The sequence below is a fragment of the Chanodichthys erythropterus genome, chromosome 2 (genome assembly GCF_024489055.1).
Source record: "Chanodichthys erythropterus isolate Z2021 chromosome 2, ASM2448905v1, whole genome shotgun sequence".
NCBI lineage: Eukaryota > Metazoa > Chordata > Actinopteri > Cypriniformes > Xenocyprididae > Chanodichthys > Chanodichthys erythropterus.
The window spans coordinates 25,682,633-25,703,287 of NC_090222.1; the positions used below are offsets into that span (position 1 = coordinate 25,682,633).

General features: G+C 34.9%; 2 protein-coding genes across 3 annotated transcripts; both read right to left on the reverse strand.

Annotated features, from left to right (window-relative positions):
- Window positions 1-111: 111 nt before the first annotated feature.
- tmc4 (transmembrane channel-like 4) lies at window positions 112-10,719 on the reverse strand. 2 transcript variants are annotated; one of them, XM_067406267.1, is made up of 16 exons: window positions 10,414-10,719; window positions 9,324-9,507; window positions 8,837-8,913; window positions 7,860-8,027; window positions 5,919-6,004; window positions 5,206-5,351; window positions 4,967-5,114; window positions 4,626-4,784; window positions 3,018-3,172; window positions 2,583-2,709; window positions 2,244-2,341; window positions 1,966-2,149; window positions 1,750-1,880; window positions 1,492-1,647; window positions 1,207-1,285; window positions 112-920 (listed from the first exon to the last, which is right to left on the reverse strand). In XM_067406267.1, the coding sequence occupies exons 1-16, from the start codon at window positions 10,454-10,456 to the stop codon at window positions 738-740; spliced, it is 2,124 nt and encodes a 707-aa protein (XP_067262368.1). In that variant the 5' UTR covers window positions 10,457-10,719; the 3' UTR covers window positions 112-737. The 2 variants fall into 2 exon arrangements, with proteins under 2 accessions (XP_067262368.1, XP_067262359.1); XM_067406258.1 differs by having other exon boundaries at window positions 113-920; window positions 8,771-8,913; window positions 10,414-10,717.
- Window positions 10,720-11,172: 453 nt separating this feature from the next.
- On the reverse strand, window positions 11,173-16,762 carry mboat7 (membrane bound O-acyltransferase domain containing 7). Its single transcript, XM_067406281.1, has 9 exons — window positions 16,604-16,762; window positions 16,020-16,099; window positions 15,502-15,631; window positions 15,293-15,419; window positions 15,052-15,208; window positions 14,433-14,628; window positions 14,147-14,299; window positions 13,008-13,184; window positions 11,173-12,903 (listed from the first exon to the last, which is right to left on the reverse strand). Exons 2-9 carry the CDS (start codon window positions 16,093-16,095, stop codon window positions 12,516-12,518), a joined length of 1,404 nt encoding a protein of 467 aa, XP_067262382.1. The 5' UTR covers window positions 16,096-16,099; window positions 16,604-16,762; the 3' UTR covers window positions 11,173-12,515.
- Window positions 16,763-20,655: the final 3,893 nt, after the last annotated feature.

Consider the following 20,655-nt stretch of genomic DNA (forward strand, 5'->3'; position numbering starts at 1 on the left):
ATAGAAGCAGTTTGAATAGAGGTACTTATTTTTTCTGTGTTTTCATGGTTTGAAAAAGAATGGAATACAAAATTAACAAAGACTTGAGTAAAAAAATAATTAGAATTTTATGGTTAAGGAGGTACACTTACATTACCCATCATTATCCAATGAGTACATTTCCTCATAAACATGAATATTTTGTATACATATAAACATTTCTACACTACATTTCAATGGTATGGGGTTAGTAAGATTTTAAAATGATTTTGAAAGTATCTTATGTTCACCAAGGCTGTATTAATTTGATCAAATATACAGTAAAACAGTAGTATTGTGAAATAGTATTACAATTTTAAATATTTTTTTTCTATTTGAATATATTTTAAAATGTTATTTATTTCTGTGATGGCAAAGCTGAATTTTCAGCATAATTACTCCAGTATTCAGTGTCACATGATCTTTCAGAAATCATTTGGTGCTCAAGAAACATTTCTTATTATTAAAGTTTTTTTTTTTTTTTTTTTTGATGAAAAGCATTTAAACAGAAATCTTTTGCAACATTATTAATGTCTTTACTGTCACTTTTGATCAATTTAATGCATCCTTGCTAAATATAAGTATTAATTTCTTTTCAAAAAAATCTTACTGACCCCAAACCTTTTAACTGTACTAAAACTATCATTGGTTGTATTTCTGTAAACTAATAAAGTGCACAATTTTCAGAATTCCAGCATACACTGCACTTTATCAAAGTCTTAATATGGCCTCGGGTCTTCATCGGGGTCAAATGCATAATTGTCATGTTGATTCCACCGTGTTGCCGTGTGGTAGAAGGGCTCAGTCTCTCTCTGGGGCTGCTCTGGTTCACGTTGTTCCTTCTGCATTGTGGCATTAATCTCCTCAATTTGTCGGACCAGGAATTGCTTGTCATGCTGTTCCTGTTAAACCCAGATAAATACGGATTAAAGGATGGATTAATAATGGTTCCAGAGGTAAAACTGAAAAGAAGAAAGTCTTAGGAGATCACACCCCTTATTTTAAATGTTATATTATTTTATCTTTGCTTTCAGTGTTATCTACATTATATTCAGACCTCAAACACAAGGTATACCAAGTGAACTTATTGTAAATAAATATTATTGTATTATACAATTACACGTTACGCACTTTAAATATGCGTAACCATTCTCTGCAGATTTGAATTACTAATAATCAAGCACTTACCAGCTTACACTGAGACTTCAGGAGTGCTACACTTTTCCCATGGACAGATGCTAAAGCGCTCACATAGCACATGAGAACACTGTGTATTAAATACCAAACACATGTAATACATAAATGGACATGTTTATCACATTTTCATCAACAATTACATCATAAGCAGTCCTCTCTTTTTTACAATTATTTATCAATATAAATGAGTGATTTTAAACTCATTAAAGTAAACTGACTAAAGGCATGTTGAGTAAAATGTTCCATGAAACCATAAGAAATCCTGTTTATACTGACCAGGAGAAGATGAAGAGTGGTATAGAGAAATTCTGGGATCCAACATATAACAGGAATTCTACACTGGTGCTGTTTAGCATTTTGACACTTTCTGGTACAACCTCCCACATTGTTGGGTAAAAGCGGAAAGGCCCACAGCCATAAGATGGATGGATCCTACCAAAAAACAAAACAAAAAACATTATATTTACATGATTATACATTAATATTCTCTTTCTGTCATTAAAAACAACATGGAGCGTGGCAGGCCTCACTCACTTAGCCATGCTGTAAAGGAGAACCACGCTGGCCAACATCCATCCAAAGAGCAGAACCAACAGGAAGAAGAAGTTGGAGGTGGTGGATCGGAAGTTTCTTGTTGCTGGTTGACAGTTCTGGAAGAGAGTTATCTGACACAAGCAAACATGGACAAAATGAGAAATTGCAATCAATTGCATGAATGTTTCTGAGAAAGTTGTGCTCATGCCATGGTACCTTTTTGCAGTAATAAAAGAGGATGAATTTGATGGTGTTGATGAATGGCAGCAATGGACAGAAAAGAGCTCCAGTCCAAACCACTGTTTGACTGTAAACTAGAGCAAGAACATTTGGGGCAACCAGAAACTCTTGCCGTCCCACCCACCGAGCCGGTTTACATGAGCAATGATCCACCACAATCCTGAAGATGGCAAAAATAAGTTATAGATACACATTTATATATATATATAAATCTGTGACCTAACACACACACACACACACACACACAAACAGACCTGCGTGGGAATTCTACAAGGATTAGTGTAGCGATGGTAATCAGGAAGTCAAAAAGAGTCAGTTTATACATTTCCTGTCCAACTCGTGTCTCCCAGCACTATATGGTTGTGAAAGAGGGATTGAAAGTAAAAAAAAAAAAAAGAAGCCACATTTTGTAAATCCTTGGGCATTAAACAGTAAGACATCAATCTGTTTAAAAGTTTGGGATCAGTAAGATTTTTTTTTTTTTGTCATCACAGGAATAAATTACATTACACTTGTTAAAAAGCGACCCCAAACTCTTGAACGGTAGTGTATCTGACCAAATTATAAATGAGTGCATATCTTTCGTTGTTTACCTTATATTCGTCGTAATAATATTTGCAGGGTGTACATTTTTCGCTGTTGATTTCTCCCTTACAGGTAATTTGTTCCCATAGAGTGTACAGCAAAACACCCAAACTCACCAAACGCAGGAAAACCGCTCTACAATGACAAATGGAGAGAATCAGTAAATTTGAGCAAGCATAAGAGTCTCTAAAAGAATAATGACAAAGACAAATCAAACAGAGCAGTGGATGAATGAACAATGTGTGAGTATTTAGAGAAAATAATGGTGCTTCATTTGAAATGATTCATTTTAAAAGCTATTTAATGAGGGTCACAAAAGAAACTGCAGGCTAAGAGCTCTCAATGAGGTTTTAACCAAGGCTAAACAAGTGCTGCTTTTCATCGTTCTGTTGTCTGTTCTCTTTGATATCTCTATTCTGTGTTGGTGTGAGTGTTGATCTAACCGCAGCAAGGCCAGGATGACGGTGGTACTGGGAGAATACTTTTCCAGTAATGCAATCTTGTCACACAGTAAAGGCACCACAAAATTGCTTGCTGTTATGACCATGGAGGGTAAGTATTGTAACAGCAGCCCCTTAAAGCCTGTTGTTTGTTCAGACTAAAAGAAAGAGAGATTTTAATCAATTAATTGTCAAAAAATAAAGCCCAACAAGGTAATCAGAACCTCAACCAACCAAATAAATAAATACATAAAAAATATAGATTTTTGCATTACTTTTATAATCCTACTTGTATATCATTAAAAATTCCTCTAAGGAAAAAAATAGACCTATGCTGCGTCCGAAATGCTGTGTAGTAGGTACTACAATTGGTGTGAAACTTGCTTTGCGACTGTTAAAAAATATGCATTCTATAGAGCATGAATGTGTGTAGTATGAATGAAATTCAGACGTACTTCATCTGCCATGTTGTCACTGTCATGTGACCAGTGCAGGGTAGATTACTTACGAACTGTAATCCATTCCTAAATACATATTTCATGATGAAAATTGTATTTAGTAATGTAATCTATTACATTACACATTTTTAGGTAATGTAATCTGATTACTTTTCGATTACTTTTGACTTAACTCATTTATCGCATTAATTTGAATAGAATAATCTTGTAGAATATTGATTTAAAAATCCAAAGAGAAAGAAGTCATTCCACTCTTTTGTTATCAACAACGTAAAGTTCATTAAACATATGTTAGGCTTTCTCAAACTGCTGTTTGTGTAGGAACTGAATAGCTGAATAGCTAATAAATAATTTTATCTAAAAAATGTTAAATAAAAAAAATAAATAAATAAATAAAATACTTACTAAAAAATATTTTACTTGTTTATGCTGTGTGGCCTCTCAATTTTCCATGTAATTATAGCTGCCTAACTAGTGGTAAACTACTACTTCTTTTGTGTGCAATTCCACAAAACTGAAATACTTTCCGAACACATAATTAAGATATAAGCTTTTTTAGATTTAATTTAAAAGGTTAAATTAGGAGAATTAGGGAGAATCATTGAATTTGCTGTCAATAACAGAAAAATAATTTACTGCCATTTTGTGAATATTTTGTGAAGTACTCATATGATCTCATATGGTCTGATTACGAGTATTTTAAAATGTAATATAATCCAATTACAAGTGTAATTTTAGGAATCTGATTCCAGGATTACATATAATCAGTTACAACCCAGCTCTGCATGTGACCTATAGTGTTAGTCGCTTTACTGCCATTCAAAACTCCTCTTCTATGGCCTCATGGGATAGTAAAGTATCCATCGAATGCTCACTTCACAACCTCTGCGGAGGTATTAGGTCATCTATTCATGTACTGTTTTTCGAATATATGTAATGAGACATAATACTCTGTTGGTATGCAGTTTTTCACATACTCTATAGTAGACAAGTATTTGATTTCAGACGCAGCACTAGACAAATTAATCTCTAAATCACAATGTGTCAATCAAGATTTACTGGCCCAAAGCATTATGAGACTTATGTAAGTTTTAATGTGAACTTTTAGTTTTAGTAACTGGTTTTGGTGAGGGTTTTTTTAGCTTCAGCTAACCTGGCTGAATTGAGTTGCCTGAGCAATGCCATAGAAAGTTGCACCAATGAGTATTAAGACAACTATGTTAAGGACAACACGGAGCGCATAGAGAGAGACTGTTTGGCACAAAGTCAGGGAGGCAGCCTTTTTTTTAAGTCTTTCCTCTTCTAGATCCACCTGAGGGAGAAAGACACATTGAGAAACATGAAAAAAACAAAAAACATAATACTCTCCACTAGCGGTTTCCTTTTAAATACTTATTTTCCAAAAGAAACCCGCTCCTACACAATTACTCACTGTATTGTTAAACAATATATAAGAAAGCATTTAATTTCAAACTTGTTTTCCAATACACAGACCTGTAACCGATAGCGAAAATTGTTTTGTTTAAGTTTTGTTGCGCGGCCTCCTTGGAGGCCGTGATCCCATCCTGTAAACACCAGTATACTGTAACCCCCTGCTGTTCCTCCACCCGTCACTACAGCAACACGAGCCGTGCCGCCCATTCTGTTGGTCAATCAGGGATTTCAACATGATACTTCAGCAATGTTCTATTAATATGTTGGTAGAAAATTGTGACAAAGCTGACAAGACTTACCTAATAATCATACAAATGAAGCAGAAGAGGAAGTAGAAGGCTGCTGTCAACAGATAGGCCAGAGGGATGTTGTAAGAGAAGCCTTTACTCTCAATCATTGAATTATTATAGTAGCCGTAAAACAGGTATGAATACTCCATAAACCCCTGAAGGAAGACATGATCGAAGATCATTAGGTTCACAATAATAAAAAATAAGATCTCAAATGTGAAAGACTAAATATACAGGGATTATTTTCTATTTGTTACTAATTGTCACACCAAATCAGCATATTATAATGATTTCTGAAGGATCATGTGACACTGAAGACTGGAGTAATGATGCTGAAAAGCTTTGCATCACAGGAATAAATTACATTCTAAAATGTATTACAATAGAAAGGAGATGCTTTAAATTATTTAAGTAAAGTGAAGCGTGAAGGCCAAGTATGGCAACCCATACTTGGAATTTGTTCTCTGCATTTAACCCATCCAAGTTAGTGCACACACATTAGTGAGTAATGAACACACACACACATACACCCAGAGTAACCATTTTGCTGTGGCACCCGGGGAGCGACTGGGGGTTATAGGTGGCTTGCCCAAGGGCACCTCAAGTCATTTCTTGCTGGTATTGAGAATCGAACCAACAACCTTTGGGTTAACAGTCTGACTCTCTAAGCATTAGGTCACAAATGCCCCATTTAGAAAAGTATTCATTGAGTGCGTCCATACCGTTCCTGAGACCAGGTCCAGAAAGTATGTGAAGAACACCATCAGGGTATGAGGTTTTGGATCATACTGCAAGCATATATCTATACCTGTTGCAAACAAAATAATAAGAACATTTTATTGCAGATTTAAAAAATACTATTAAAATGAACTAAATTGAAACCAGTTCATTGTATTTAATTTGAATACTATTTCAACAAAGAGGGTTATTTCCTGATAGTGTTTTACCCTGAATTCAATAATATTAGGAGTATGAGATTAGTAAAATTGGCATTGGGGGAATTCCAGCAAACGGAAACATAGGCTCAGAACAAGGAGGAAAGAAAAGACCAAATTTAATCCCTTTAACATTATTAAAATAGTCAAACTGTTTCTAATGTGATCTAAGGTTTTCTTTGAAAGGATTAGCTATAATAATGAATTATTAACCAAAGCAACAAATGCTTAAGCTCCTGGGGACCTACTGTCCACAGACCGGCCAATCAAGCTCTTCCTCAGGACTGCTTGAAAATCACAGGTGTGCTGAAGGAGGTTGGAAATAAACTTTGCAGGACAAAGTTGATGACCTCAGCATTTGAGCAAGAATGTTTTTGAAATGGTGGACGACGTGTACCGCTTCATCCTTGCGCCAGTTCAGTTTTATTTTGGAATCCATGGTGGCTGATTATTTCGTAAAATCTAGGCTACATATAGGCAGATCCATTAACAGCACACCGGTTTAAAAATTGCAATTAAAACAAGGTGGAAAACGTGTTTATCCTTCATTTCCAATGTGTAAATCATAATGTATTCTCTTGAAAATTCTTTATTGACAAATGTGTGTTGAATGTAAACTCCTCTTAGGAATTTCACCATTCAATGTGAATTTTTCTGAGAATATTCTTAAATAAGGAAATCTATTCAGTGATTAGTCCATGCCTATGTCATCATCCAAAATCCTGTTTGTGGTACAGCAAAGTGTCGTGAATCATCTCCTAGACTGACACTTTAGATTTAGAGATTTAGTACACTTCACTTAAATTACAATTGTGATGCTTAATAACTAACTTTTAAGCACAGCTTTAAGCCAAGAATTTTTTTTACTCTTAAGTCAATTCTTAGCAGCGTTTTTGTGAGTAATTCTCAGAGGCTTGATAAATACGGGCCCTGGTTATTATACCATACTGAAAAAAAAAGTAAAATTTACTTAATTTTTCTTTTGCAAGATTTAGCACACATAGTTTTTAAGTACATTTCATATATGGAATTAAGAAAACTCTACTTTACTAATTTAAGAAAAAATAATAAATAAAATAAGCAATTTTAATTGGCCATAGGGTAAAATGGTTGAGTAATTTCTACTTTGCTGAAGTTCCCTTTACAATACATTTTACTCAAACAATATAACACTGAATTAAACTGGTTTAGAAACATCTAAGTAAATAATACAATAGATATTGTGTATAGACAACATATCTACATAAGTAACAAAGCACCTGAACACAAAGACCTCAATGACTTTGAGGACACAATGACTTTAACATTTCATGGCTCGTTTTTGAGTACGAATGTGCCATTCTGAGTAGAAAATGAACTCCAAATGTCACAAAATGGCAAGTTACTAAACATAACCACAAAGCAATGTTAAAACAGCGTAAATACAGCTGTAAAACAGTTAAAAAAATCAACCTCATTAATTATTCAAGGTCCAGTGCATGATGGGAACACATGTATCAATGATATATCATGTATCAGAAAAGTTGAATAGTTTTACTTAACTTTATAATGTTAATATTTACACTAATTTCTACAAGCTTGAATTGAGTGCTAATATAGAATTTATTTAGGTTTATTATTATTATTTATTATTATTCTTACTTTTTCATGTAGAAATTACATTTGTTTTTTTCTGTAGTATTTACTTCACCATAAAATATTTTTTATCAGTGGAGATTGTGTTCCTACCGGTTAGATTGACTGTAGGGGTAGTGGAGTTAGACATGGAGTTCATGGAGCGAAACACAATGCTGGGAATGAGGACAAATGCTGCGATTAACAAGGAGGACAGGAAGTTGAGAATCACAAGAAATCTCAGGAACAGGAAGTAGGATTGGACTCCTCCACCAAAGTGACCTACAAGAAAACAAGTGAATAAAAGAAAGGAAAGGAAATTATTTTTGAATACAAAGTTTATTTTTAATGAACTTGTTCATCTCCATTAGACTTATATCTTGTTCTTGGCATATTTCCTTAAATGACCAGATGATTGTTTTTTCCTATCACAGCTATGCTGATGACACAACTCTCGCTCTCATTCCAATCAGAGGATCTGACGCTGTTTTTATCTCAGCCTGCCTGACAGACATTTCTTGCTAGATGAACGACCACCACCTTTTACTAAAACTTGCGAAGACAGACCTGCTTGTGGTCCCGGCCAACCCAACACTCTCCATTCAGCTAGGTTTGTCGACCAAAACATCCAGGACAGCCAAAAAGCTTGGAGTTGTGATTAATGATCAGTTGAACTTCACAGACCACATTGCTAGAACTGCCCAGTCCTGCAGATTTGCCCTATATAACATTAGCAGGATCAGATCCTTCCTATCGGAGCATGCTACGCAACTTCTTTCCCAAGTTCTTGTTCTATTCAGACTGGACTATTGTAATGCTCTCTTGGCAGGGCCTATTTTGCCCTATTGTTGGTTTGATTGCTTCTATTGCTCTTCTCATTTGTAAGCCACTTTGGATAAAAGCGTCTGCTAAATGTTAAAATGTAAATGATTTACTTATCATTTTTCTGAGAAAAGACATGTATGTTCTAATGAGAGCAGCATTTCTCATTTATGTTAACTATTTTAGTTTGTTTTATATTTCACCTCCTATCCTTTGGATTCCCCTTTTCCACAGAATAAAACATGTGAGGACATATTTGGCAACCTCACAGAAACGGCGAAATGTCTGTGATTGTTTGATGTTCCAAGAGGTAGAAACAACTGGAACTCTCATCTGTTGCACCTGCCTGGAAGAAAGTGAGAGAAAAACGAGCCATATTACGATTAAACTTTCTACAACTAAAAGTTTCAGAGGATAATTCTGTTTGAAACTTTTGAGAGCTAGTATTAAAGGGTTAGTTCACCCAAAAATAAAATTTCTGTCATTAATTACTCATCCTCATGTCATTCCACACCCGTAAAACCTTTGTTCATCTTTGGAGCACAAATTTAGATATTTTTTATGACTATGTTCAACAATTTCATCTCTCCCTCCCGGATTTCATAAAAAAAAGGTCATGACATGAGGTTGACAGAATGACAGAAATTTCATTTTTGGGTGAACTATCCCTTTAAGACAGAGAAAGAATTGTTTTTCTTCAATTCGGAATTTTAGTTGACCCTGGTACAATTATGGAATGAGATAATTCATGTATACCATACTGCTCTCTTCAGGCCCATGTGCAGCGGCAGCTCGCGGAGATTTCGAGGCTCATTAGAGTCTTCAGCATCTTCAGGATCTTCAGGAGGGGAGGCCCAGTCAAACCGAACCGCACTGGTATCTTGAGCTGGAACTGTCCGTAACCTCAATGAATGCTGGGAACCATAAGGACTAGGGTAGTCTGTTGGTGTTCAGAGAAAACAGATGCATTTCAGAGTAATAACAATTACAAAAGTTGGTATGTTAAAATGATATATGGCAAGAAAATTATAATACTGATGTTTGACTGTACTGGGAGACATTACAGTCAACTACAATAATGTCTGTGTTAAAAAATAGGGCCGAGAACAAACTGGAGCAGCATTTTCCCATCAGCTCTGAAAATATTATATGCACTACCTTTCTATACATAGCCATGACCTATATATCCCTGCCAGTTCTCCTTAACGCTTCCAAAATAACATAGACTGAACATTGTAAAGCACATACATCAACAAATGTAACATACGCTGTTAAATTTACACTATTACAGTTTAATCAGTAACAGTTAGTACTTGTAATAATTAAAGAACATGAAAAAGCAACAGTAAAAAGCTATTAACTCATTAATTACCTCACCATATAATTGTAAAAAAAATAAATAAAATAAAATAAAAGTTGTTAGTAAATACTAAATAGTATGATTATTTACACATTTTAATCTCCTTGTCTTAATTTATGGAAAAGGCATTCTCAGAATTTACCTACTGACATTTGTTTAGATTTTATTCAAAATGTTTGGTTATTATTATGTACATTGATTATTATCAGTGCATTTTACAGTAAGAAACATGTTTAGCTCAAACAAGTTGGTATAGAAATTACATAATTTAATGACATACAGTTAAGAAACTGTAAAATATACGGTCTCCAAAATGATGTCTTGTAATAGCGTAAGATTTTCCAGTTATTCAGCTGTAAAAGAAAGCTTGTACAGCTCTTTCTTGTACTCAGGACAAATTGCTAGCTAACCGGAGCGTAAATAATCTCTGTCACCCTTATGCTTATATATGTATCACATTAGCTCTCATTACATATACTCTCTTACCTGGAGTTGGATGGACTTGGTTGTTGAATGATCTTAGTTCCATCAGAAATCAGGTACTATCAACAAAGATTCCACATAAAACAAACAAGAAAACAACCAGCTCAATCGAAAAAAGAGCAGATGTCAGTAGTGCATAGCTATAGTTTGGCAAATTCCCATTACAGAGAAGAACACAGGTGTGTCAGGAGTGGACTGTCATTTGGACTTTGAATCTTATGGAAATAAACTTTGGAAATACTTCCTTGTACTTATTACCAGCTTAACACCAGCTGAGCACCGTGACAAAGAGACAAAGGCAACCTACTGACAGATCCTGTTACCGTGAGTGAAGAAAACAGTCCTCAATCGGAATGTTTTCTTTCTCTGTGGATTGAAAGCAGATTCACTAAATTGGTTGTGATTTGGTTGGTTGTCTTTTGAATAATGACTAATAATAATAACGTTTTAAATAATAGTAACTTGTTATGAGCTTTGGTAAGAATCTTCCTTTAGTTTATCGCCTGTTAAAAATGTTGTCATGGAGACAAGGAGCATAACCTTTTTGTTGCATAGGCCAAAGTCTTTGTATTAACAACAGACTAATCTAATCGTTTCACTAACCTTACATGCTAAACATGAGAACTAAATAATAAAAACTTCATTTCAAAATGCAACTTATACATTCATTAAAATGGGTAAAAGAACAGACCGTTGATATATAATACCAATTAAAAGTTTAGGGTCAGTACATTTTTTTTAAGGAAATTAACATTTTTATTCAGCAAGGACACATTAAAATCGATTAAAAGAGACAGTATAGACATTTATAGTGTTATAAAAGTTTTCTATTTAAAATAAATGCTGTTATTTAGATTTTTTCTTCAAAGAATCTTAAAAAATATTTCATGGTTTCCAAAAAAAAAAAAAAAAAAAAAAAAAAAAGCAGCACAGAAGTTTCTTGAGCACCAAATCAGCATATTAAGATGAAAATGTTTGAGACAATAATGAAAAATCAGGTGATACTTTTTAAAATATTTTTATCTAAACACAGAAATTCCATTAGGAAAAGGAAGTTTGGCAGGGATAAAAATCAGTGATTTTATTGAAAACACTGTGATATGAGTGGCACATCATGTGTTTAATACTCCAGAAGGTAAACATTAGAGATAAAATATAGCAGGTAGGTAGACATTACAGAAACCAGCATACAATCTGAACCGATCAATAAACTACACACCAGCACTCTCCTCCAGTGTAGAGAACAAAAAAAATCTGAATGTTTTGGAATAGGACCGTTTTTATATAATAATTACATTTTAAAGAATTGCAAATGACCAACAAAATAGCAAAAACATTCACTTCTCCTTTCTGAAAAGAGTGAGAAAAAGAAAGTTTCTAACTACTTTCACATTCTTTGTAGAATAATACAAATAATAATGATATGTAACCATCTATCCATACTCAGAATTGGCAGACTAAGCAGACCAACTCTTAATGTCCCATTAGAGATCCCAAAATGTTATCAAAAAGTTTGTATGACCTCAATGACACCATTACAGAGAGAGTAAATCTCCACAAATTTGCACTCAAACGTAGTGATACAGGTCTAACATTCATCAGTTTTGCGTGTGTGTGTGTAAATGGATGGACTCAGTCATAAGTACTCTGTGTGAGAGCTGAATTCAAGTTCAACGGCAACTGATTAGAGGAGAAACTCTATTAAAATATTATACAACCCTTTTCCCAACTGTTCAAAGCAACTTAGAAAAATGACTTAACAATACTGACCTGGTCAGGATGAATCGAAAAGGTTGCACTGTTTTTCACCGGACAACAAAAAGAAGCATTTTTCAATATATGTAATAATAAAACAAATAATAACATAACATAGCGGAAATATTTGAAAGCTATTTTCACTGTTAATATGATAAAGTTGAATATCCTTGGGTTCATACATTACTCGTCTCTCTGTGTTGTTGTTTTTTTTTTTAAAAAACAAAACAAAAACCGTTAAATGGCAGTTGATGGCTATTACAGTGCATGTTGGGATTTTTTTTTTTTTTTTTTTTGTAAACATACCAACTCTCCAGTTATCAACACAATCATCACATCACACATTAGTTTCACTCAGCCTTCTCTCTTACCACATCCTGCTTCTCTCCTTCACCTCGTTCCCTCCTCTCTCTCTTTTTCCCTCCTTTCATCATTTGTCCTACTCCTATACATACAACAGCAATGATGTGAATTATGAAGTATATGGAGCTCCAGTAGTTGATGGTGTCGCTGGCCTTCAGGAGAACAAATCCCATGCACATGTAGTCGTAAGCCCTCATCTTGAGGAACCAGTGGATCCAGTCGAAGATATTCTGGCCCTTCGGTCCCAGACGGGCTCTGACGGAAGCCTCCATGGCCGATTCTGCTGCGATGCACAGTGGGATGGTGAGAAAAGAGAGGTAGTATCCAACATGGAGGCCATGCCAGTAAGCGCTGATTAACATAGTCCAACCAGCCCTGCCAGAATGTGAGAAAAGATTATGATTGAAGATTGAAGATTATGATGGTAAACAACAATGCAGTTGAGATGCAATTGAAAGGTCAAATGTGGATGCTTGTACCTGAGAGCGTACGCCCTGAAAGGGGCATTGGGGTAGATATAGTGGTGAAGCCACCATTGCACCGTCATGTTCCAGTAGCGCATGCCATGCCGAACCTTCACGCAGAAATCTGTGTTATAACAGTCAATGTTCTGGATAGTTTTGAAGTCGTACTCCACAACTGTGTCTGGATCAGGACTGAAACAAACAACATTTCAAATACATTATCAACCACATGATCAAACCTCAAATGAGTTTGTAATTTCCTATAGATAATCTTGCTTAAAGTGTCTTGCAGGTACAGGCTGAAGAAATATAGACGTTTTACTGTGTGTACTGTTTACACTATGGTTGCACAATGTATCAGTACCATATAACTGCCTGATATTAACAGATTTTTATTAAATTGATCTGTACTGTCCAAATTAAATGTCATGCTAATGCTCACTGAAAGTGAATCTTTAAAAACACAATTAATTTAATTACACTTGTTAAATGTAATCTGTAGCAATTCTAAAAAAATGGATATCCATTCTCAGAATTTTTTGAAGCAATTTTAAATATTAAATTTATTTCACTTGGAATAACTGTAATATTTTCATATTTTCACAGTTGAAAACAGTTGTATGTCTGTGGATATATAATTGCTGCTGAAAATTATGCTTTGCCATCACAGGAATAAATTACATTTTAAAATATATTTGAACTGTAGCTTTTTTTTTAAACTGTAATAATATTTTCACAATACTACCGTTTTTACTGTATTTTTGATCAAATGCAGCAAAAGTATGAGAGACTTTCAGAAAGATTTACAAAATCTTACTGACCCCAAACTTTTGAATGGTAGTGTAAATATATTTAGTGATATTTTTTGCATGTATTTCTAGTGTTCAAATTTATTATGTGTCTTGACATGTACAGATTAATATTGCCTAAATGTGACCCTGCTGTCCTCTTTATTGGATCCTGCTTCAAGTCTATTACTGTAACATATACATTTCTCTTCTTGGATAATTAAAGTTCTATCATATCCTTTCAAAGAACATATGCTGTTCGTCCTGGTATACTGCCAGACTAGATAAAGTCATCATATTTACAAGTTACAGTCAAACTGTAAAAGCACATTTAAAAGCAATCAGGTAATAAAGTGAATCACCAACCTGTATTTCACAGTTGGTCCTCCCCCGGGTTTGGACAGCGCTCCCTGGGGGTAACAGCCTAGACCTGCGCTGATGCAGCCTGCCTCTGCCCCACACCATGCGGAGTAGAAACGCATCCGGAATACAAAGAATATTGCCACCATGTAGAAAAACCTGAAACATAACAATACGATCCTCAATATGGTGAAAAAAAAATCATGGTAAAGTGAGATTTAATTTTAACATCTCTTTTGGACTTTACTTTCAGACTCAGTCTGGATTGGTCCTTTAATCCAGAAAAACTAACCTGTAAAAATAGTTGTGCTCCAGGAATTCTTCAGTGCGAACATAGGACAAGGGAAAGACAAAGTTGACGGCAATAAAGAGAGCTCCGTAAACGGGCACCATCTTCAGCCTCTGCAGGCAGGGCTCTTTACCTGGCAGCGACAGGGGACTGGACTGCTGCAACCAGTCTGCATACGTCTGATAGCGGAAGAAGGGACCTGGGGGACACCGGCAAGAGTGGGTGGGAGAAAGAATGGAAAATGAAGGAACATGAGGAGAGCATGGTAAGAGTAATCAATGAAGACATGACATAGATGGGCAAAGATGACATGATATTGGGATAGAATGGAGTATGGGTATGGAATCGAATGCAATATTGCAATGAAAAATGAGCCACATCAATGTGCCACAGGGAATGACAAAAGTGAAGCATATGGATGTATGGTTTGGGAGGACAAATCATGGCAAAAAAGGAGCAATAATAACAAAATCAGTTATAAAAAGAAATTGGACTCACACATTACTGAACTAGTAGCAGAGAGAAACAGAGAAAGACAAGTTAGCATACATGCAAAACAGACAGCACGGAATATCTGAACAGACAAAAGCATTCCGCACATTCAAATTAATATGAAAAATACCTGTCATTATGCCCACATAGCAGTAGCTATATGATATAATGTCACAGAGTGAAGGTTCATGGGAAAGTCCTCCCACAACTGGGGACTTGGTGAAGTCGCTCACTTCCTTTTTCTTCTCCAAGTGATAACTTTGAACCTCATTAGCTAAACTGACCATCTGTGTATTCAAAACAAAACTCATTTTATAATTATATCAAGAGATTAAAACATAGAAAATGTGTCTAATTTTATTGTGTTTTACCTTTAGTGTTAAAAGAAGCTGAATGGCATTGGCAAATGGTGTTGGCTGAGGGAGGCCAAACCAGGTGACCAGACGGAAAAAGAGGAGGTACAGAAACGTCCAGCCCAAAGACAGAGCAGGGGCATTTCTGGATAAAAAAATAAGACAGAGCACAGGGGAATAGCGCCGAATCTTATGTAAAATTGCAGACAGCTACATATCACACTAACCTCCAACTGATCTTTATTATCAGCCATGTTCCTAACACTGTAAAGAAAGAGTGTAGAGTGTGTATCCCACAGGTTGCAATGGAGATGATCAAACCCAAGAGCAATGCCGCCCCCTGCTTGACTGGAGGGCCTGGTAAATAATGCACATGAAAATGATCAAAAGCTGATATTTAAAATCGTGATGAAACAGGAGTAGTGACAGACAGTTTGAACATCATAAAAATTACAATTTTGACTCATTCACAATAATAATAAATAGTAATGCCTGAAAGACTGATCTATGGGGTGTTTTAGGTTTACGTTTATTGAGTCTATGTGTGTTTGAAGTGAGATTTCAAGTTTTTATATTTAATATTTTGTATTTTTTGAGATAAAACAACATTGGCTCAGCCCTTCACACATTCTAAACATATCGTAAAACAATGACAATGACAATTTGTACCACTTTACCTTTATTTGCCCTTTTATTAACATATTTTAATATGTGGGCTCAAACATAAAGACATAGTCAGACTTACTTAGGTAGCGGAAGAGGAAACCTACAGGTATTGATGCAGCAAGGATTCCTAGGTAGACTAATTCATCTGGTGACATCTTTCTGTTTACACAAATAACACAGCATAACAATTGTCTCACTGTTATAATTATATTATATTCATATTCAAGCTTATCCATCCAACATTAAATAGTACTTGGCTTGGGTTAATCAGTTTAGAAAACTGCCAACATTTAGCCAGTTATCCCATCTTTGACTATCACATCATTACTAAAAAAAAAAAAAAATCAGGTGTTCGGGTAATACTTATAAACTGAGCTCATTAATCTTTGCTCAGATTTAATTTTTCATTTTATTGAACCAAACATTTCCAACTTGACATGGCAGGATCAGGCAGTTCTGTGACTCATGCAGTCACTTCCAGGCACTAGTCATTCAACAACAACATCAAAATAGTTTAAAAAAACAAAAACAAAAAACAACTGACATCTGAATAGTGATTTGAATCATATAGCATAGACTGGCCTTGCAGATAAGCAGATAGCCTTTGGCAATGTAAGACTGGATAGACCATGTATAATTCTGAAATAACCCAACAATACTTACAGCAGTGAGGTATGGAGGTGTGCTATCAAAGACTATTTATTCTGATGGATATTGTATTTCCCGTAGTCCCCTTTAACTATTTCCCGTAGTCCCCTTTAACCGCCCGAGCACTATGTTCTCTCCTCATTCACCACTTCCTACTACCGCATATGTTCAGGCATCGCTTTACGAGTTGCCAGATATTCAACAAAAACTGCAACAACAAATTATTGTCTAAGAAACCGTAAAACATTATTAATTAGTGAAAACATAAGTAATAAGTAAATCATGTTTATTTTTTTCTGTATATGTATCTGTTTTAGGCCTTTTTAATAAGTGCTGTTCATAACAGTAACTTCAACAACACACACACACACACACACAAAAAGAGAGAGAGAAAACAAACGAGGTTTATGTCTATGTAATTCACAAAAATCAGGGCTGCCAAATTTTGAGTTTAGCTTGGAGTGAGAATTATGGAACGGGAGGGGGTGGGGTTGTAATAAAATAAAATAAATTGAAGCTGCAGTCCGCGATTTTTCCTCTTTGTCGCCATCTCTGTTTGAAACCTGCAATTGCAGTCATATACGGAACAGTTATCTGTACGTGCGTTGTGATTCGGCACAGCTCGTCAGCGCGGATGAATCTAATGCTTGCTGTCAGTCACCGCACCGGTGTGGATACTGTACTTCAGAATCACAGATTCTACGTCTTGAAAGTATGACCAATATAAGAACTTTCACTGGAAAATATAATCTGAACAAGTAAGTAAAATTTCTGCCACTTTTGTTCTGACCAACTGAGGAAAAAAGCATTAGGCCTACAATAAATTGCGCTGCCAATGATGATTAAATCTAACGATCGCTTAGCTTAGATCACGTCAAACCGTGCAAATTATTATTACTGTTATATTGTTCTCAAATTGTTAATGTTAACAACATCAGCACTGCGTGACTATGTGTATTTAGTGCGTTACCTGCGTTGCAATTTCTGTATCCACTCCACAGTCTTTTGCTTTTTGACTATGGCTGAATTTCCAGTTGTTACTGATGATTGTCATTTAGATCTTTCTGGATTACAATCCGCCATCAAAATGATAAGATTAATTATTTCAGATGCTGTGAGAAAAAGCTATAAATGATCCACTACCAGCAGCGTCCTCACGTGATAAAACCGACTAGCCTGGACTCCTTCCTTTCTGTTTACGGACGTGACGTAATGACGCACAGACTAACTGCTGCTTGCTTCAATTTCCCGTGGAAATCCAACATGTCGCTCTTATTATAAAACATTATTACAAGCTTACCGTTGTGAATTGAGCTAAGATAATGAGATAGTTTTGAACACTGGCTGGTTATGTACTTGCTCACAAATTGATTTTGGATCATTTTTAACCAAAAAAAGTTACGGACTGCAGCTTTAAATTAAACAGAAATTCGTTTACAAGTTTAATGACAACATGCATGTTACAATGTTTACATGGAATAGCCTACCTCGTACTGCTTTTATTAGATTTCAATTCATAAGCTTGTGATTCGATTCTGATCTTATTTCAATATAGATTCATTTTAATAAATATCAAGTAGCTACATTTTTCTCAAGGAAAAAAAAATCTCTCAGTTTATGCTGTAAACATTGGGAACCAATGGTTAAAACGAACAACTCAAATTAAAATAATGAGGTTTTTATAATGTTATAATATTTTTAAAGACATAACAGTAAAAATAAGAGTAAAAATATAATATATTTAATATAGTGCATATATTTACTGATATCTCTATAGGCCTAGTTCATCTTGCTAACATGCTATGGTCATTAACTTAAATATATTTCCTGAAGTAAATGTACTGTGTTATGCGCGACATATTATTTAGGCTTCAATCTGTTTTATTGACGTTTTTTCTACAGTTGAAACACTGATTTAACGATTATTGTACATTTTGGTAAGTTGTACTGTATTTTTTAACATAGTGTACCTTCTGATGTTCATTCGTGTTTATTTACTAACTAGTCAATTGGTTAAATGATCGGATCACATGCAGCTTGAACTGAGGCGCTACAGCGATTTGTCTCCACATTAAAAGTACGCCAAAAACTGTATTTATTGTTTGAATTTCATAATAAAATTGACAGAATTTGATAGCTGAAAGTGTTTAATCTCAAACAAACCTGCTCTGTCTTGTATGTCAAAAAAGACAAATAGCTTCAAAAAGAACAGGTGTAAAGTATAAGCACGGCGACCCTGTTGATCTGTCTTCAGTCAGCTTTGTGTCTGGTGGGCTGACATGAGTGGCCTTTACACATGGGTCATAACGTCTTGCGTGGCCGGCAAATCCTGGGAGTGTCTGGAGCCTTAACTTGAAGCAGCAATATTTGCATCTGGCTGCATTGCTTGTATTGGGATCTGTAAACAACAGTTATTTGTATATAATTTTATTTTTATATAGCCTATATAAGTATTATAAGAAAATTTGTCAGACATTTTGTAAGAAAATGTATGAAAAAAAATAGGTGAGATATAGACATGTAAACTATATATCAGACACTGTTAATGTGTTCAACTTCAACTCCCAGAAATTTGGCATGTTTTCTCAGATTGTCTTGTACATGTGTACCAAGTTTTGTGAAGTCTGGACATTGCAATCACAAGATATAGGTCAATTAATAATTATGGACCATACCCAAAAATATATTGGCCTATATCTCCACAACCATTAAATTAATAAAAAATTGTAACTTCTTGAATTCTAAACTTTTGCATACCTAAATTTGTGATTGTCAGAGGTGGTCTAGGACAAGTCTAAAAAAAAAAATTTATAGAGTACTACTGGAATGCAGAAATACACACAAAAAAACATGATACTTGAGACAGCATGTTAGAAAAAAAAAATAAATGGAATGATTGTTGGGCTGCAGCTGCTTCTGAGCTGCTGTCAGGTTATGTGAGAATGTGCTGTCTTTATGATTATTTATGCTTGCAGCTGAACACATAAGTGTTTTATTATTCATACAACAACAGGAAATACATTTTTATAGAAATGTTATAACACACTATCATGATAAAAGACTAATAAAATTGGCTATTCATTTTCAGTGGACATCAGTACAAGAATATGTTTTATTGGGGTCTATAAAAGTTAAATAAACATTTAATGATCCAAACGCATTTCACAGTCTATGTAGGCCTACATTAATTATATAAAACTATCCTGTGTTAGTACACCATAGTTATACAAATGAACTAGATCTTTTTATTTATTTATGGAAACTGATATAAAAGATTAGTCTTAAAAGATTTCTTATCCTGTGGCTCCCTCTAGTGAAAACATTAATATCACAGCCTTCATCTTTCAGCTGAAATGATTTTAATGTATATTGATTTAATTACATTGATTCTCATTAATTTTATTTAGCTGTTTTTTTTTTTTTTTTTTTTTTTTTTTTTTACTGTTTACACGACACAGTTTTCAACCAAAAAATGAAAACTTTTTATGCGTTTTGTCCTTTCATTTACACAACAACGGCATTTTGGTGGATTGAAAACGCAAATTGTTCAAAACGGGTTTCAAAGTGGAAGTTTCTGAAAATGATACCGTTATCATCTCCATTTAATCTGTGAAAACGGTGACGGCATGCATATGCGTATTGCGTGTTTAGTCTATCCACCTAATTTTTCAACGTGGAAATAAGGTGTTTTCTGTGAATGTCCAAGACTTACGATTTATTAGCCGCTACAGGGCAATAACGAGAGGAATATAAATGTGCAGTAAACTAAAAATAAGTTGGATAGGCATGCGCGAGTGCTCTGTTAAAGGTGCTAAAGAGGATGTTTTGTTTTATACATTTTTGCAATATTACTTGAAACTTTCTTTACTAACTGATAAAAGACTATTTATTAGGTGCACTGAAAGAAATAATATTATTATACATCATCTGTGCACGAGGTAGGGCCTTAAAAGCATCAGCCAATCGTTTACTCGATCATCGTGTAAAAGATTGGCCCTCTGGCTTGTCAGTCACTGCCATTACGTTCCTTGTGAGAGATGTGCGCGGATTGGCCCTCTGGCTTGTCA